General features: G+C 32.2%; 3 protein-coding genes across 5 annotated transcripts; 1 reads left to right on the top strand and 2 right to left on the bottom strand.

The window, feature by feature from the left end:
- Positions 1-202: 202 nt before the first annotated feature.
- Positions 203-4069, bottom strand: LOC126675290 (acyl-CoA-binding domain-containing protein 4-like). 2 transcript variants are annotated; one of them, XM_050369904.2, is made up of 9 exons: positions 3737-4069; positions 2512-3039; positions 2369-2434; positions 2107-2273; positions 1858-2011; positions 1685-1778; positions 1201-1613; positions 1002-1106; positions 203-785 (listed from the first exon to the last, which is right to left on the bottom strand). In XM_050369904.2, the coding sequence occupies exons 1-9, from the start codon at positions 3869-3871 to the stop codon at positions 483-485; spliced, it is 1965 nt and encodes a 654-aa protein (XP_050225861.1). In that variant the 5' UTR covers positions 3872-4069; the 3' UTR covers positions 203-482. The 2 variants fall into 2 exon arrangements, with proteins under 2 accessions (XP_050225861.1, XP_050225862.1); XM_050369905.2 differs by having other exon boundaries at positions 1201-1607; positions 3737-4068.
- Positions 4070-8541: 4472 nt separating this feature from the next.
- On the top strand, positions 8542-12027 carry LOC126671037 (uncharacterized). Its single transcript, XM_050364732.1, has 4 exons — positions 8542-8923; positions 9031-10358; positions 11421-11525; positions 11938-12027. Exons 1-4 carry the CDS (start codon positions 8542-8544, stop codon positions 12025-12027), a joined length of 1905 nt encoding a protein of 634 aa, XP_050220689.1.
- Positions 11652-16461, bottom strand: LOC126674082 (solute carrier family 40 member 3, chloroplastic). 2 transcript variants are annotated; one of them, XM_050368455.2, is made up of 14 exons: positions 15928-16460; positions 15509-15722; positions 15326-15389; positions 14703-14827; positions 14528-14617; positions 14269-14445; positions 14077-14151; positions 13793-13894; positions 13603-13714; positions 13377-13523; positions 12822-12928; positions 12627-12740; positions 12091-12389; positions 11652-11977 (listed from the first exon to the last, which is right to left on the bottom strand). In XM_050368455.2, the coding sequence occupies exons 1-13, from the start codon at positions 16083-16085 to the stop codon at positions 12099-12101; spliced, it is 1776 nt and encodes a 591-aa protein (XP_050224412.1). In that variant the 5' UTR covers positions 16086-16460; the 3' UTR covers positions 11652-11977; positions 12091-12098. The 2 variants fall into 2 exon arrangements, with proteins under 2 accessions (XP_050224412.1, XP_050224413.1); XM_050368456.2 differs by lacking the exon at positions 14077-14151 and having other exon boundaries at positions 15928-16461.
- Positions 16462-17384: the final 923 nt, after the last annotated feature.

The raw sequence follows: 17384 nt of genomic DNA, 5'->3' as shown, positions 1-17384 counted from the left end.
ACAATAAAATTGGCTTTACATACAATTAAAATCTAATAAATAAAATTTTAACCTAAATTTAAGAATCAATGATATTTATTTAATGATTTAAAAATATTAATTTTAATTCTACATGAACTTTCAGTCATATAACACCAAAATATACAAGTATACAAAATTTTGAAAATTTAATTAAAGAAATAATTAATATATTAAAAGGATCTTAAATAACACAAACTATGATATATATATAGACATCTCAGTCACACAAGAGACTCATAATTAAAATTAAATTGCCACACTAAGACCTAAATATTACAATGATCAACTTGCATTTCAAGCCTCAACTCTTATAAGTTACACAAACTTCAGCTCACATTAGACAACTTTATCCCTACATTTGAAGCCTGAAACATCTTATAACTTACAACTCATCTTAAAAGATAAGAAAAAAAAAATACAAGTTTTGGATATACAAAGGAAAAAGAACACTAATTTGATCTCTATCTTTGTCCACCACCTGGTCCTCCCAATGTTAGAACAACTCCTTGGAGATCATTTCTCATTTTTGCTTCTTTAGTTAAGGAGGGAGTGGCCCTTACAAAAGGGTATAATGGTCTTCTGTTCATCTGAGTTTGTCGTAAACCGTGGCCGGACTCTGACGTGACGAATGCGCTCGGTTGCTGACAACTTTTTAAGGGTTCCATGTGATTTGAGGTAGGAAATGTTTTTAGGTTGCCACTATGGTTACTTGCAGTTGAAGCATTTTGAGCTAGAATGGCTCCTCTTGATGCAAATTCAGGTACCTGAAAAAATATATTATACATATTTCAGTTGTATTACCTAAATACGGACAAGGAAACGGGAAAATAAGACACTTGATACGGATATGGAGAAATAATGTTATTTTGAAGTTTTCCATGTTAAAAATGAAGTTTTGTGTTCGAAATGCTAAATTTTGGACACGTTTATTTAGTTTAGAACAGTTCAACATGCTTCGAAAATGGCAAATGGAAGCTTACGGGAGCAAATAGTACTCCTCTGAAGATCTTCCCATTAACTGTTGCAGTCATTAGAAGTCCTGAGTCGAATGCTCCATCAACTCTACCTCGAACTTCGGCACCCATCTGCATTTAAGCAACATAAAAGCATAAACATGCAGAAAAATCGGACGAAAATGCGGTGATGTAATTATAATAATATGTCATTGCAATAGTCTACCAGATTCTGAACCAATACTGCATCCTTCGCCTTTTCTTCGATTGCTGTAAAAGGAATTCCTTGTCTGCCTGTATGGAGAACATGAACACATTGTTCCGGTTTTTTGTACTCTCTCGGAACTTGTAGGTTATACGGGCTTCCGTGGTGTGTATTTCGAGCTTCATGTTGATAGCTTGCAATGTCGACAGGTTGACAATTTCTTGGAATTTGATTCAACTGCTTAAACAAATTAAATCCTTGAGAAGCTGAGACAGAATCTGTAGCAGCTTTTCCAACCGGAGTCTGCTCCTGATCAGATTGCGATGGAGATGAATGTTGAGAGAGCGAAAGAGAATGTTCCTCTTGTTCTGATTCAACCTCCCATGAATTCGACTTCATAGTTCTTTTCCTCTTCGGATACGGTGTCTCTGCAACTGATATTTTAAATAATTAGCACACTTTATGTTATTTTGCTGAAAGATTTTAATCATCACGCGAAACTAACCTGAACTTAGCCGAAGAGCATGTTTCGAATTTAGTTCCGGTTCATGAGCCTCCTTTCTGACTAGAACATCCCCATTTCCCAATAAGATAGTTCTCTGCTTCATACCAAAATTACTTAAGCTTATGCCATCTCGCGAAAATATTTATACGAAAATTAAGATTCGATAAACTTACCGAGTCATTTTCTGCTCTAAGGGATGTTCTCTTTTCTTGGTTGCAATGTTTTCCAAAAATTTTGCACATGGAAACGTTATAGCGGCCATTCGGATGCTCTGCTCCAAGCTGTAAGATCAACAACTCATTAAGAGGACGTTCATCCTCTCCGCACCTGCATATACATTAAAAGAAATGGAAAAAAATGTTTAATCAAAGTCGAGGCATATAAGTCAGGGATGTATAGCCAAAGATGTAATTAGAAGTTACCCTCCGTAAATGGCGATATCCGAGTCTGCAACAACAGCAGTGTGAGAAAATCGGCCTTGAGGTTGATGGCCGCATATATCAAGTTGAGTCCAGGAACAAGAAACAACATCAAGAAACCAAACATCATTATAGTAATGTTTATCTCCAACACCACCGATGACATAAACCTGAAGCCGATGAAAAACACTAACAATATGTCAACTGCAATGGTAATACTAGAAGCTAGTCATACGCTGAATACTATTTCAGAAACACAACTTGCCTTGTTTTGAATATTCACAGCAGCATGACCTGCTCGAACACCCGGTGAAGATCCTTGAACAACAAGCTGTCAGAAAAACTATATCAAATTCATGCTCTTTTTGAACAAACAATCAACATACATTGCGGAATTTTGCTAAATACCTTTCTCCAAGTCATTCTATCAGTATCGAGAACATCAACATCGCCATGATACCGATCCCCACGATCACCACCGTAGACAAAAAGCTCATTACCTATAGCGACAGCACTATGACTATCTCTAGGAACAGGAATATCACCCGTAACTTCCGGAGAACTCCATCTCATAGTCTTGAGGTCTAAAAGATGCAGATCATTCAAGTAATTTGCTTCGCCTTCTCCACTTCCACCAAATATCAGTATCTTATCATGACCGATAAGTGTAGCAGTGTGACTTTCGCGGGGACAAGGGGGAATTCCGTTAAATTCGGGGCGTATCCACTCTCTGGTCACAAGATCTAACACATGAAGATCATTTACTTTCTTAGAGCCATTTGTGCCCCCGAATACGAACATTTGGCTCCCTACAATAACAGCACTGTGGCTGTCTCTCGGACCAGGCCCTTGACCAGTAGTTGCTAAAGTAGTCCAAGACATAGTATCAAGATTTAGCTTGAGAACATCATTGAAATGCAAACCTCCACAGCAGCCCTGAAATGAGAAATCAGAGAGAATTAATCTCAATTCCAATAGAATAGAACCCGGCAAGCTACTAAGGACATGTTTGGTTAGGTTCGCGGAATTAAATATAGGGTTATTTACATATAAATTCACAAACTATATACACGTTTTTAAAATTTATTCACCTTTTATAAAATTTGGTAAAAATATACACCAACCACCTTTTCTTGACAAATTGATACACCGATGGAATATCACTGAAAACTGATGATGTGGAAGCCGGATTTTCAAAACAATGCGTTTTGAAGAGCGAATGAAGTAGCAAACTCCCGCTTCCACATCATCAATTTTCATCAGATTTTAATCTATATGTTTACAAACTTTTATAATTCATGATTAAATTATAAAAACATGCATAGTTCATGAATTTATTTCTAGATAACCCTAGAATATATATTGTTAACAAACTTAAAAATCCTTCGGATAACATTAACCAGAAAATAAAACTAACAGGAAACAGAATCATTTAAAACCAACTAAGAAAGCTGGCTGCTTCTTTTGACAAATATACTTCTGCACAGAGATTAAAGAGCAAGCACATAAAAAACAATCTCAATACTGTAAACAAAAACTTAAAAAAACACAGCATCAAACACCTTCAACTCTAATATTTCATTAAAAACCTAAAAAATGTTCATTAAAAACACTAAAAAAAACATAAACATACCCCATAAACATAAACAAGTCCATGAGAATAGCAAGCAGAATGCCCCCATCTTTCAGAAGGAAGAAATCCAGCAACTTTGGGATACAACCACATAGCTTTTTTCTTAGAAACTTCATAATCTCCTAAAGAGCCCATTTATACAAACTTAGTATTATTTATGTGTCAAACAAAATATGAAACTATAGGTTATAAATATAATGAGTTGTATAAAGAAGGTGGGTCAAAAGAAGACATGAAGAAGCCAAGAGATATATCAACTATCAGTGTCATTAGACATGAAAAGATGGGCGCTTTCAAGTCCCAATCACTGTGGCAACCAACATCAACAGAGTTTTTTTAGTGAAAAATATACTATTTTTTTCTTTAATACTAATCCTAATCTTTTTTAACTTTTGTGAAAGGAAAAAAATATATTCTTGAGTTTCTTTATATAATATGACATCACTAGCATATAATATAATTGATGCAATATCATTGAAATATGACTAAATGGGAGAAAAATACTATAGCTTTGCAGATTTGTTAATGAAATTAAATTATTTTTGCATATTTGTCCAAGTGAAAATGATGGAGTGTGGGAGGCATTTGGGTTGTGGGTAATGATGGGAGAAGTTTTGTTGGAGGTATGAAGTACATTTTGACACTAAAATAGTAGATATTCTGTTGGTATTGACTGTAATAATTAAACTAAAAATACTCCATCTATTTCATAGAATAATATTTTTATAAAAAATTAGAAATTAATTCATTAATTGTAGTTAATTTATATTAATATTATTGATTTTTTTAGAGTAAATTATTTTAAATAATGATTTGCAATTTTATTCTCATTGAATAAAAATATGTTTTCAATAACTGTAATTTTTAAAATTAATCTTTCTATATAGTCTTTATTTAAAATTCGTTATGTTCATTGTTATTATTTTAAAAAAGGTGAATTATTCATAGTATTTAATAAAAACGTAATAAATAAAAATAGTTAAAATTTAAAATATTAATTATATTTTTTCAAAAATATAGGAAAATGAAAAATTAAACAATTATTTTAATAAATACGGAGTATATAGATCATATTTAATTAATAAATATAATAAATTAAAAATGACTATTTTTATTTAAAAAAATAACATACCATTATGATGAGCTCAAATGATCCTGTTAGATTCTTAAAATATTCTTTTTATCTTCTCTTTTAAATTTTCTTTTCCTCTGCCAAAATTCACATGGTTTTTCCTTTCTTTGCTAGCATGATATTGCTCTTGGGATTGAGGAAAGACAATTTTTTTCTTCTTAGTTTATTAGTAGTATTTATCTTCATCACTCAATTTTCAATGTGGGTTATTGATGAGGATCTAAATATTTGACTCTTCTCAAGGCTCTTTGGGTGAAGTGTAGGGCTTTGTGTTGTGTTGTGTGTATGTAAGTGTAGGTGTGTTGTACAAATTCTTTTTCTAGTTTTGGGAAATGAAATTGAGTGTTGTTTCCCTCAAAAAGTTACAAGTTTTGAAAGAAGAAACCCAATATTTTATATTCATGCAAAATCCCCTCAATTATAAATTAGTTTAATACTATGTAATAACAACAAAAAAATGTAGGTTGCTTGTATTTTTTTCATTAACTTTAGGCTCTATCATGTATGAATAGCCATGTTATTATTGCTTTGTGAATAATGCTATGGAACTTGTGCTTTTAAAAAAATGATATGACAACTCTGTTGGGTCATGCACATTGCACATGGTCACCATTTTTGCAAAGGTGAAATCTTTACTCCTATTCCATTTCTATGATTTTTCTTTCCCTTTTTCTCTTTTTAAAATTAGTTGTAAAATAAATTATAAATTTTAATATATTTTTCATTATTAATGTAGACTTTCAATTTTAATCATTTAAATATGAATTATTGATTATTTATGAGTGATTTTTAAATATATAAAATATTAGTATAGTTGTTTGAACGATGACATAATAGCATATATTTCGGGTTTCATATTAACATTTAGCACGAAGCTACGCTAGCATTCATATGATAATTTAATTTATTTTATTCTTTAAAAGTAACTAATTATTTTATTATTATAATATTAATATTTTAAATTAAAACGTTAATTATAAATATAATAAAAAATTATTTTGAAACAAACAAAAATTAAACATTTACGAATTGGATAAATTATTACATCTAGATAGATAAAATCAATAAAGATTCATTTTATCACTCGAACGTGGTATAAAAAATCAAATAAAGCTAAATTTGCGGCTTCAAAAAAATATTCTAAAATTTAAATTCTCGCTCGTTACTCCCTTAAATGAGGCGGCTTTAAAATATTTGAAGCAATATATATAAATGGAAGCTGAAATGACATAAATTTATTTTATAGTTTGAAACTAAATGGATAAAAGGAGTTAAAGTTTTAAATTTTGAGGATATTTTTTAGGCTTTCTTTGAACTTTTGCTAAGTTGAAGGGGTAAACTTGGTACAGATAAATTAGTAATCATGTTGCTACAAGTGAAAATGATTTAACATGAGAAATGAAGCAAAATCTCGCGAGAAGTAAGAAATGTGGATAAAATATAAATAAAAAACATAGTATTGGACACAATTAACGAAGATAGACGTATGAGACACGCGACAAACACGGGAGACTTTTTATTTTTATTTCAACTTTTTTCTTTTCTTAATTATTTGTCAGATTTTCCCTTCTTCTTTTTAACTTTTAAAAAATACTCCTAAAATATTTAATCTACAACTGAATATTATTAAAGATACAGTAAATATTTAAATATTGTTCATTTTAATAAATTTGAAAGTATTATTTTTTTATAATTTTACTTAAGTATTCATATATCATGTTTGTGAAGCCATTAGTCTTTTAATATTTTCATATTATGAAGACATAAAATTTATTAAAAATTAAAAATATAACATTACAAATTGAATTACATATTTAATTGTGGTTTAATAATAAAAATTATGGAAGTCATTTAAACTTTTTAGAAAATCATTTATATATATATATATATATATATATATATATATATATATATATATATATATATATATATATATATATAAATTCCTTCTATCCGTAAGAGATAAGATGACTTATGTTTTGGACGTTTCAAATTATAGATTTATTTATATTTATAAAACATAATTAATTAAATAAATAAATAAATAAATAAAATATTTTTAATTTGATTAGTTCTAGTGAACTAAATTAAATTAAGTATGATTTTAATAATATTAATTAATAATTTTTGATAATTTTATTAGATGAGACATTTTGAATTATTATTTGATAAAAATGTATTCAAAATAAATACATTAATTATATAATTAAAATATTATAAGAGGTTAATATAAATTTTAATTTAGTTAACTTAATTTAATTTAATTTTCAGCATATATACTCATTTAGTCCCAAAATGATAAGCTATTAGGACACACGTTAATTAAAAAAAATAGTTAAGTTGGTTAAAAATTATTATTTTATCTAATTTTTCAATTTTATTTTTTATAATTTTTGTAATCTATAAATTATAAATTAATGGCTAATATTTATATTGGTGTATTTTGCATTAATATTAAAAATGTTATTTATTCTATACTGGAATATGAAGTAATTAATTTATTTAAAAATAATTGTGCATAATTAATAAAGGTAAATAAGATTTCTAATTTTAAAATTATCTCCCAAATATAGAAGGCAGTCTATAATTTCAAACGTTAAGTGAGCTATCTTTTCGGGATGAAGGGTTTATTAAATAAATTTATTTTTATGGACGGAAAATATACATACTTATTTTATACTAGTAGATAATAAGGAAAACAGGAGTATGAATTAATAATTTTAAAGTTAGTTTTAAATACTTACCTTAAAAAAAAACACACGTTAAATCATGCTCCTGAAGCTGGCCTTGATTCACGTGACCAACTTTGTAACTTGAAATAAAAAAATAAAAAATCAATTTGTTTCTTGAAAATAAAAAGAAAAGACATGTGTCAAAGTCCAATCAAGAATAACTCATTAAAGCTCTTACAATTTACTACCAGTAACTAATTTCCTGCCAGTAATTCAAGATTGTACGTAACAGTAACAAAGATGTGATTCTTGGAAAATGAATGGCCCAGCCAGCGTGACGGGTACGCCCAGTTGACTGATGCAATCACCGATACTCCTGTTGTCTGTCATAATGCTGCCTCAACTTGCTGTCACAGTAAAGTTTTGTGAAAAATTCTTCACCTTCCAAAGAGAAAATTCTACACCATCCCCAGTCACCACTCCACTAAAACCCTGATTTTACCTAATTATTCAATGCAGTGATTGTGTCAATAGGACGTTTGCAATATTAAGATACTCCCTCCGGTCCGTAATATTAGTCGCATTTAGCTCCGGCACAGGAATTAAGGAAACAATAATTATGTCTTAATTTATGTATACTTTTACCAAGTTAACTCTATTAATTACACTGTTAGAAAAACTCTTTACTACGTAATCAAGTTTTGGAATCCTCAATATTCTTTTTGAAACAAGGAGTTGAAACTAGGAGTCAGTACTGTATATACATGTACATGTACAGATTGCCAACTTTTCAAATCCTTTAGTAGTTACTCCATCTGAGATTGAAAACAACATTTCGTACTCAAATTTTTCATAAAATTTTTGTTTCCCACCAAAATAAAACAAAACAATGAAATGCACATGTAATTTTAAATTGAAAATTCTATAATTCCCACCAACTTTTTTCTATAAAATATCATTTGATCTTGATTAACAATATTACAATAACTTAAAAATTCCAAATGATTATATTTGACGTAGATTTGCAAGAGGGTGAAAATTTGTCCGCCACTCACATAGAAAATGAAAAGGAAAAAGAAGTGCAAATAGATTTCTCCGATGCCAATGTTGATGTCGATTTTATTCCCGATCTCAATCTAACTCCGCCTTCAAATTTGGAGAGAGAGTTGCTTCATGAAAAAATCGACTTGAATGAGCCATATGATGTAGAAGATACACGTGAAGAATTCGAAATATTTGATGAAACATTCGACTTGAATGAGCCATGTGATCTAGAAGATACACGTGAAGAATTCCAAATATTTGATGAAGCATCCGACTTAAATGAATCATGCGTAGAACATTCTTCAAATTTGGAAATAGGATTGGTTCATGAAAATATAGGTATGACATTAACTTCATTTTATTTTGCTTTATATATTAATCTATTGAAAGTTTGATTGAATGCTAAATTGTATTTTTACTATATATATAATTTATGTAATTAATAGAAGAAGTTAACAGTGGGGCTAGTGAAAATGAAGAACAAGAAGAAGTCAATAGCATGACTAATGAACCTGAAGAAGCACAAAATGAACATAGACATGGCCACTCAACTTGTTTCTCCAATGACATGCGTAGAGAAATTTGCAACGTCCTTTTACAAAAAAGTATTGATGACAAATTGAAGTATGGAACATTAGGTACATTGGCTTCTCAATTCTCTATTTCCATTCGAACCATTCAACGTATTTGGAAATCATTGAAAACTGATGGTGATATATATCATAAAAAAAGAAATTGTGGACGTAAAAGAATATATAATGATTTAGCTCGGATTGAGGAGATTCCTTTGCATGATCGCACAACCCTTGCGTCATTAGCATGTTCTATGAAAATGAGTAAAAGCACGTGTGTTAGACTTTTACAATCCGGAGCTATAAAGCGGCATTCAAATGCGATTAAGCCTTTTTTGAAAGAAGAAAATAAAAAAAGTCGGTTACAATTTTGCATTTCAATGCTTGAGGAGGATAGCATACCACATGATCCAATTTTTAAGGGAATGTACAACATTGTTCATATCGACGAAAAGTGGTTCTATATGACCAAAAAAAAAGAGAATTATTATTTGTTACCAAATGAGGATGAGCCGCTACGCACTTGCAAGAGTAAAAATTTTATCGGCAAAGTCATGTTTCTAGCAGCTATAGCTCGTCCAAGATTTGATGCTGAAGGTAATGAACTATTTTCTGGGAAGATTGGTGTGTTTCCCTTCGTTACTCTAGAGCCCGCAAAAAGAAGCAGTGTTAATAGAGTTGCAGGTACATTGGAGTTAAAACCAATACCATCAGTAAATCGAGACATTGTTAGGTCATTTTTGATTGACAAAGTTTTACCTGCCATCAAGGCAAAGTGGCCAATAGAGGACTCGAGGAGTCCAATTTTTATCCAACAAGATAATGCAAGGACGCATATTAATTTTGATGATGTGGAATTTTGCCGATCAGCTAGAGAAGATGGTTTTGACATTCGTTTGATGTGTCAACCTCCAAATTCTCCCGATTTAAACATATTAGATCTTGGATTTTTTAGCGCTATTCAAGCTTTGCAATACAAGGAGTCGGTTAAAAGTATTGATGAGCTTGTCAATGCCGTTTACAAATCGTTTGAAACTTTCTCCACAGTCAAATCTAATCGCATATTTTTAACTTTACAAATGTGCATGATAGAAATAATGAAGGTGAAAGGTGCTCATAAGTATACAATTCCACATATGAACAAGGAAAAGATGGAGAATGACGGCAATCTTCCGACTCAGTTAAAGTGTGACGGTGCATTGGTACAAGAAATTCTCAATTGTTTAAGTGAAATTTAAATTTTTATTTGTTTAAATTATTGTACATCTACTTAATATATTTGTCAAGTTTTTTTGTTTCCATTAGAACATTATATATGCTAAACCGAAAATTATAAATACCCATGATCATTTCATAAGACAAACATAATAATATAATCTAGCACATATTATATTTTAATAAAATTATAAAACATCATATTTTAATAAAATTTTGGAAGGTAAATTTTTAACATAGCAATAACAACTTCCTGAAATGGTCTTTCTTCATCTCCCTCTTCTGGAAATTTGTTTAAATCAAACCCCATATCTGCTGGCAGATTTAAATCAAAATTGTGGACAATTTTTTCTTGGGCAATTTCTTCACTTTGCTGGATAATTTCTTCATTTTGGTGGACAATTTCTTCACCTTTGTCTTTTTTATTTCCGTCACTTTTTTCTAATTTTGACTTTTCCTTTTCCATGTTTATTTTGAATATGTATGCATTATGATATTAACATACAGTATATATATGTGCATGTTTGTGTAGGCGAGAGATGAATTCTTGGAAGTTGCACTATTCATTCTTTTTTTTTGATAATTGCACTATTCATTCTTTGTTTGTGTATTGTATTATTTCAATGTACATTTATTAAGGGTAAATCTGGAAAATAAAATAAAATTTATCTTGATATTCCAAATGCGACAAATATTATGGACCAAATTTTTTTTCCAAATGCGACTAATATTACGAACCGGAGGGAGTATATAATAATTTAAAAATTAATAATATAATTGAATGTTCTAATATTACAAACGTTCATCCATGTTGTAAGAATAACATGACATAACCGTTACGTGGAATAATTATTCGATTTTAACTTTGGCCAACCTCCAACAAAACATTTCGGTATAGCTAGCAGCAATGCGGCACAAAAACTTATCGAATTTTATGTTTTTGCTTTAGAGATATTTCTTAAACCTATGAAGCTTTACGTTTCTAGTAATATTTTGTTAAAAAAAATCATTTTGTTATTTCTCGTTTTAGTGTTTTCCTTTCCGTATAGCCTAGGCCAGCAGTCTATGATGCCCCTACTGAATCAAACTATCAAATCATAATCGCCGCCGCCACCGAGAAATTAACAAACAATGATGATCAAATTATTGCATCCGTATTTATTTCGCTTCAGCCAGAGCGCGCTAATATCTAAAACCATGGTTATCTAATATATTTCCATCATAATCAAAAGAGTAAGATTTGATTTCTGCACAGAAGCTAGTGAAACCTTAAGATGGGATTTTGAAATAAATCAAATGCTATACATATCTGTAAATATAATAGTGTTTGTACAAGCAAAGGGCCAGCATTAATGGGAACAGAACATGTTTCAACCTTTCATCTACATGGTCCAGTACATAAAGGGATTTACAATGATGCCGTGCAATTCAAGGAATTAGTTATGAATTGATAGCTGTAAATGGTTGGGAAAAGAATGTACCTCGGACTTCATTTCCGCAGAACAGGTACTGGATATGCTATGAAATACATTCTAATAATGGTGAAACCATGGTTCGTTGTTATAGCTAAATGGCTCCTTGCAGTGTGCTAACTCGGAAATAAAAACTGTGGATCATACAAAAATAGAGAGGTTGATGAGTATTCCCGGAAGGTAAAGCAGATTCTGAGAATCTACGAGCGGGGTAAAATTGTTTGCATGCTAGAAAATGTTTACTTACACTGTGTGTTATAATTTAGAAAAGGAAAAAAGGCTTTTTTGTTCTTCTGTCGGATTCAACAGCCATCGACAGAACATCCATGCAGCACCGACTACTGATAAAAGTGATAATGTAGCCAAAAATCCAAAATGTGAAACATCATTTGCAATTATTGCAACTCCCAGCATTACAGACTCTGCTATACTTGCAACAGAAATTTCTGTTGCCCCTATAAGATTTGCTTTCGATGATGGGATCCCCGTCTGGAGAATCTGTGCACCAATAACATCGTATGACATGTGTCCTAACCTTGATAAAACCTGCATACAAAGTTCAGTCATGTTTTCTCCAAAGTTGCAAATTACAATCATTTAAGTAGAAGCAAAATGACAACTTGCACAGATACCGACGATGACACTTGAGAGTTTATTCAGAAGATCAAAAATGAAAATTGTTTCTTACAAAAAAAATAAATGAAGTAAAATTGCAGCTAAAAGGATTTTCTAATTGAAATGTTAGAAGAAACAAAGGAAAGACAGAAGAGAGATGAATCTTACGATCAATCCCAAGAAAATGAGAAGGGGATTCTGCTGGGAAATAGAGCCACTCCAATATACAGCAACGGCTAAAGTGAGAAGTAGAGCCTGAAATACCAAACCAGCTGCCCCAGCCTGGTGAAAAAAAATATAACGTTCCGATTGATTATATGAGCTTTAATATCACTGTAAGAAGTGGTTTATACATGAAACAACCTTTAAGATTCCTAGCCGTCTGACCAAAGTTGCAGATAGGAATGTTGCCACAACACCCATAGCCGCACATAATCCACTGAATCCTCCAACAACAGAAGGATTAACTCCTGTTAAAAAATGCAATGCAATTAATAATCATAAGCAAGGAATTTAGAGAAACATAATCAAAGATGTAACAAATCAAAGTCCACAGGTGATAGCAAAACTTTCATCAACAGAAACTTTTTAGTGAAAATACGTCATTTTAATTCACGTCGAAAATCCCTTCATTTAGGCATCATATTGAAACAGCAAACAAATATCAAATCCATAAAGAGGTCTTCAATAAAAAAAATCAGCACTGATTAAAGTTTACAATCACTGTCTATGCATGACATTGCCGAAAGAAGAAGTGTTTTCGTGATAATTGGAGAAATCAAGTCTAATGCACAAGACAATTTGCAAATGTTGTGCTTCTACATGGGGATTCACACTGTTTTGAATTTTGAAGTCAGAATATATTATAATTATAATCAAACATGTCATAGCGACTGAAAAATGAGTTTGAAGAAAAACCTCTCTGAGTTAAAAACGCCGTCATCAAACTTCCTGGAGCAAGAATGACATTGAAGAACAGGAGGACATAGGCAAGGCTTGCAGGAAGAACTGGCTGCTGCATATATTCTTTCCACCCATGCTTGATTGTCTCCAGACTTCTATCCACTAATTTATCCATGAGAAAGTTAAAAATAGCAAGAATTTTTAGTATCATTTATAAATTGTGGCATCCCATAACTTGTACCTATGCTATCAACATCAGTAGCTCCTCCATCTGACTCTCTGCAGCAGGTATAGGAAGATTTAGTATCAAGAGACCCAGTAGAAAGCCTGTTGGTCAGTAATGTGAGACCAATCTGCAAAATGGCATTGATAGTTACAAATGATGGCAGGGCATAGCATTTTGACATGAGTTGCACTGGAAAAATGATTACCATAACTGGCAGCGACCATATCATCAGACCAGCAGCAATCTTCAAACAGGTCACAGGATCATACTTGGAGAGAAGAATGCCAAATAATGATGCTCCGGCAATCTACAATTGGTGATAACATTACTGATTTAACTACTGGTAAATCATATCTAATACATAGAACATTGTGCAAATATCGGCATCCAAAGAGTTGCACAGTTAACAAATACACATCATGAGAAATTAAGGTGTTGCTTACATAAATAAGTCTACTTAATTTTTTTATTTATGAAATGAGTGAACACCTCACACAGAAGATCAATTCGATTAAGAACAGCATTTGCTTGTGCCAATGCTATCGGCCTATTTATTCCGGCTAACTGTAAATACGACAACGTCAAGTTAGAATCTGTAGTGTGTACTACTTTACAGGAGAACAAAGAAAAGGTTAAAGACCAAATGTGTGAAGTAACAAAGAAAGCATTGGGAGGTAATACCAGAACAACCCAATCACGCTCCATGGCTACTCCCAATGCTACTCCACAAAGCCGCTCAATAGCCCCAGCTACAACAAGTACAAGAAACCATGGACGGACAAGAATCGATGACACACAAGTAGGAGAAACCATATGTGCATGAATTAGCATTGCCGCAGATAATAATTGAGCAACCACCTGAAAAGACAGAGAGACTAAATAAATTTTGGATGGAATATGGTCAATATCAAACGAAAATGTATAAACCAACAAAAATTACCTGGACTATGTTTAAACTAATAGAAGATGGTATTCTAGGATAATAATCCATAAGTTTTCCAACCAAAGGACCTCCAACAATCATGGCAAGCTGTCCAACGTGGAACTTGTCAAAAGAAATGCTAGCACCTTTAAATGAAAAGGCTCAACTTTAACTCAATGAAAAGAATCACAACCTTGGTGAAGAAACCCATGACTGCCACTGGTAGAAGGCTTGGATGTATCAAAGCTATAGCAGAAGGCCAAGCAAAATTCCAAAGCTGCTCCACTAAATTTCCAGCCAAGTAACTAGCATAAAATGCTGTAACATAAAAGATTTCAAATTAGGAAATATGTTGAGCATCTGACATCACTTCAATCAAGAATTTAAGAGTTTAAGTGGCACTTCAAAACATTTTTCAACAAGAAGCTTGTCAACGACGCAATAGGACTCTTAATTTTGCTTAGAAAGGTGCTATGTCTAAACAAAAATGGACCCTGCCCATCAAAGAAAACAACTTCAATTACTGCACAACTAACTTTTGCAGTGAGTGCTAACCTAAAAGTGCATAGATGTAAGATAGATTAATCAAGTTTTTCAAAATGCAATTAACAGGACAAAATGTTCTAAGCAAAATTAAACTACTTATTCTAAAGGGAATCAAGGGCGGTGAAAAGCCTAGGAGACATTCTACTGACAGCTTACATTATGATACTAATATGAATAAGGAGCGAGCTAAAACATTTAAATGAGCCTAAATTTGTTTATCCTGTTTCAAACTAAATACAGACTAGTTACTTTTTGTAGAAAAAGACTTACCGTATAGTCCATCTGGATGAGCTGGAATGGCTGCAAGGGCATTCTGTTCCTCCTCTGATAAAACCTAAAAGGAAAAGGATAGAAAAAAGAAGCAGCAAACTTGAGATGTCACTAGATAATGAGTCCAAATTTAGATTCAAAAATTACAAATACATAACATAGAAGAATGAGAAAATAACACACAGGCAATGCTGTCAAAAGACTGTCAACAAAAGTTGCTTCAGTCAGTAAACTCAGAGGTTCAGCCTCAAGGATATCTGATTTAATATGAACAATAGGCGCTAAACAATCCGGCTCAACTTCTGATACATGTTGTAAGACCTCATCCTCAGTAAGAACAGGACTACAATGTATGTCTGAATTTGTAATTGAGCACCTTGAATTAAAATTACTGAATCTGCATCAAACAACCACCAAAAGAAAACCCATAACAAATGGATTAAAATCAAAAGATTCAAATTAAACCTTAGAAACCATTGCAACATTCAATTAATAGTGTTAAATATCTTTAAGGAAAAGCAACACTCATCCACTAATTTCCCCTACAATTCCAACATATCAGGCTATTTTCCTTCACTTTCTCAAGAACCAAACAAGCTTACCTACAAGAAAGTGAAGCAGAACCAAAATTCAGCCATCTCCGAGAAGAGAGGCGATAGCGAATTCGAGAAGCATCCACTGCCAATAAAGAGGCTTGCCGAGTAAGAACGACATAATTAACATTAGAGCAACTAGAGACAGTGAGTGATACTGACACCATTGTTTCCTCAACTTCAACAGCTTCAAGTGCCCAAACTTGAAGTAAAACTTCTCACTAATACTCATGCAGACTCCAAATATGGTAACTTCTTCTGCAGGTTAACTTTCATTCGCAAAATTAGTACCAGTTCTTCAATAAAAATGATAAATTTATGAAAAAATCTGAACTGGGAGGTCAAATTGTGATGAATTATTGAGAAATAAAGTGTCTTTTAGCTGTGGGTATGTTTGTATTTGAATTGGGAATAGGATTTTTGGGGGAGGCTTATCTGGGTTTGAAAAATGGTGGTGAAGAACTGGCGCGTGTTATGGCGTTCGCCGGCGGGCGGACAGTTTTAAGTGGTTGTTTTGCAGTTTTGTGTGGCTATTAGATATGATGAGTCATTGTTTTTTTTTGGTAATAAATTTAGTGGACTACTATTTACCGCCCCAAATAACCACCCACCGCCCAACTTTTGACCAAACTACCCCTAACCTATTTTCAGTTTTTTTTTTAAATCAATTCTTTCAATTCAATTAAAAACCCAACGAATATTCAAGCGGATTTATAATAAAAATGTTAAAATCGACTAAAAATAAATCTAACAATTAATCGGTTTTAAATTTGTTCATTTAAAAATTTTTAAATTTTTTTTTAAATTTTTTTAATGGACAATCGCCCTAAGATGGCGATGGTCCAATGGACCATCGTTCAGCTTTGGCGATGGTCCAATGGATCATCGCCAAAGCTGGACGATGGTCCAATGGACCATCGCCATCTCCTGGCGATGGTCCATTGGACCATCGCCAAAGCTGGACGATGATCCATTGGACCATCGTCCAGCGTTGGCGATGGTCCAATGGACCATCGCCAGGAGATGGCGATGGTCCATTGGACCATCGCCAAAGCTGGACGATGGTCCATTGGACCATCGCCATCTCCCGTCGATGGCCCATTAAAAAATTTTTAAAAAAAAATTAAAAATGTTTAAATGAAAAAATTTAAAACCGATTAATTGTTAGATTTATTTTTAGTCGATTTTAACATTTTTATTATAAATTCGTTCGGATATTCGTTGGGTTTTTAATTGATTTGAGAGAATTGAATTTTTTCTTAAAAAAATGAAAATGATTTAGGGGTAGTTTGGTCAAAAGTTGGGCGGTGGGTGGTTATTTAGGGCGGCGAATAGTACTACCCTAAATTTATATGCCATGTGTGAGGTAGTTTGCCAATTAGATTTTGCCATGCTGGCTTATGAATTTGCACAAATAATTTTGGAATTCTCAAATAAATTAAACCAAATTGCTGAACCTAACCTAA

This window comes from Mercurialis annua, linkage group LG3, assembly GCF_937616625.2.
Source record: "Mercurialis annua linkage group LG3, ddMerAnnu1.2, whole genome shotgun sequence".
Taxonomy (NCBI): domain Eukaryota; kingdom Viridiplantae; phylum Streptophyta; class Magnoliopsida; order Malpighiales; family Euphorbiaceae; genus Mercurialis; species Mercurialis annua.
Note: the sequence above shows the minus strand (reverse complement) of the source record. Positions and strands in the feature narration are given on the sequence as shown.

Coding starts and splice junctions, on each gene's coding strand:
- LOC126675290 (XM_050369904.2), bottom strand. CDS start 3,871: ATGGGCTCTTTAGGAGATTATGAAGTTTCTAAGAAAAAAGCTATGTGG. Junction 2,274..2,368: donor CTGTGAATATTCAAAACAAG/GCAAGTTGTGTT, acceptor CATCGGCTTCAG/GTTTATGTCATCGGTGGTGT. Junction 1,779..1,857: donor TTAGAGCAGAAAATGACTCG/GTAAGTTTATCG, acceptor GGTATGAAGCAG/AGAACTATCTTATTGGGAAA.
- LOC126671037 (XM_050364732.1), top strand. CDS start 8,542: ATGATTATATTTGACGTAGATTTGCAAGAGGGTGAAAATTTGTCCGCC. Junction 8,924..9,030: donor ATTGGTTCATGAAAATATAG/GTATGACATTAA, acceptor TGTAATTAATAG/AAGAAGTTAACAGTGGGGCT. Junction 10,359..11,420: donor TAAAGTGTGACGGTGCATTG/GTACAAGAAATT, acceptor CTTTCCGTATAG/CCTAGGCCAGCAGTCTATGA.
- LOC126674082 (XM_050368455.2), bottom strand. CDS start 16,085: ATGGTGTCAGTATCACTCACTGTCTCTAGTTGCTCTAATGTTAATTAT. Junction 14,828..15,325: donor TCATCCAGATGGACTATACG/GTAAGTCTTTTT, acceptor TTTATGTTACAG/CATTTTATGCTAGTTACTTG. Junction 13,524..13,602: donor TACTGATGTTGATAGCATAG/GTACAAGTTATG, acceptor TGGATAAATTAG/TGGATAGAAGTCTGGAGACA.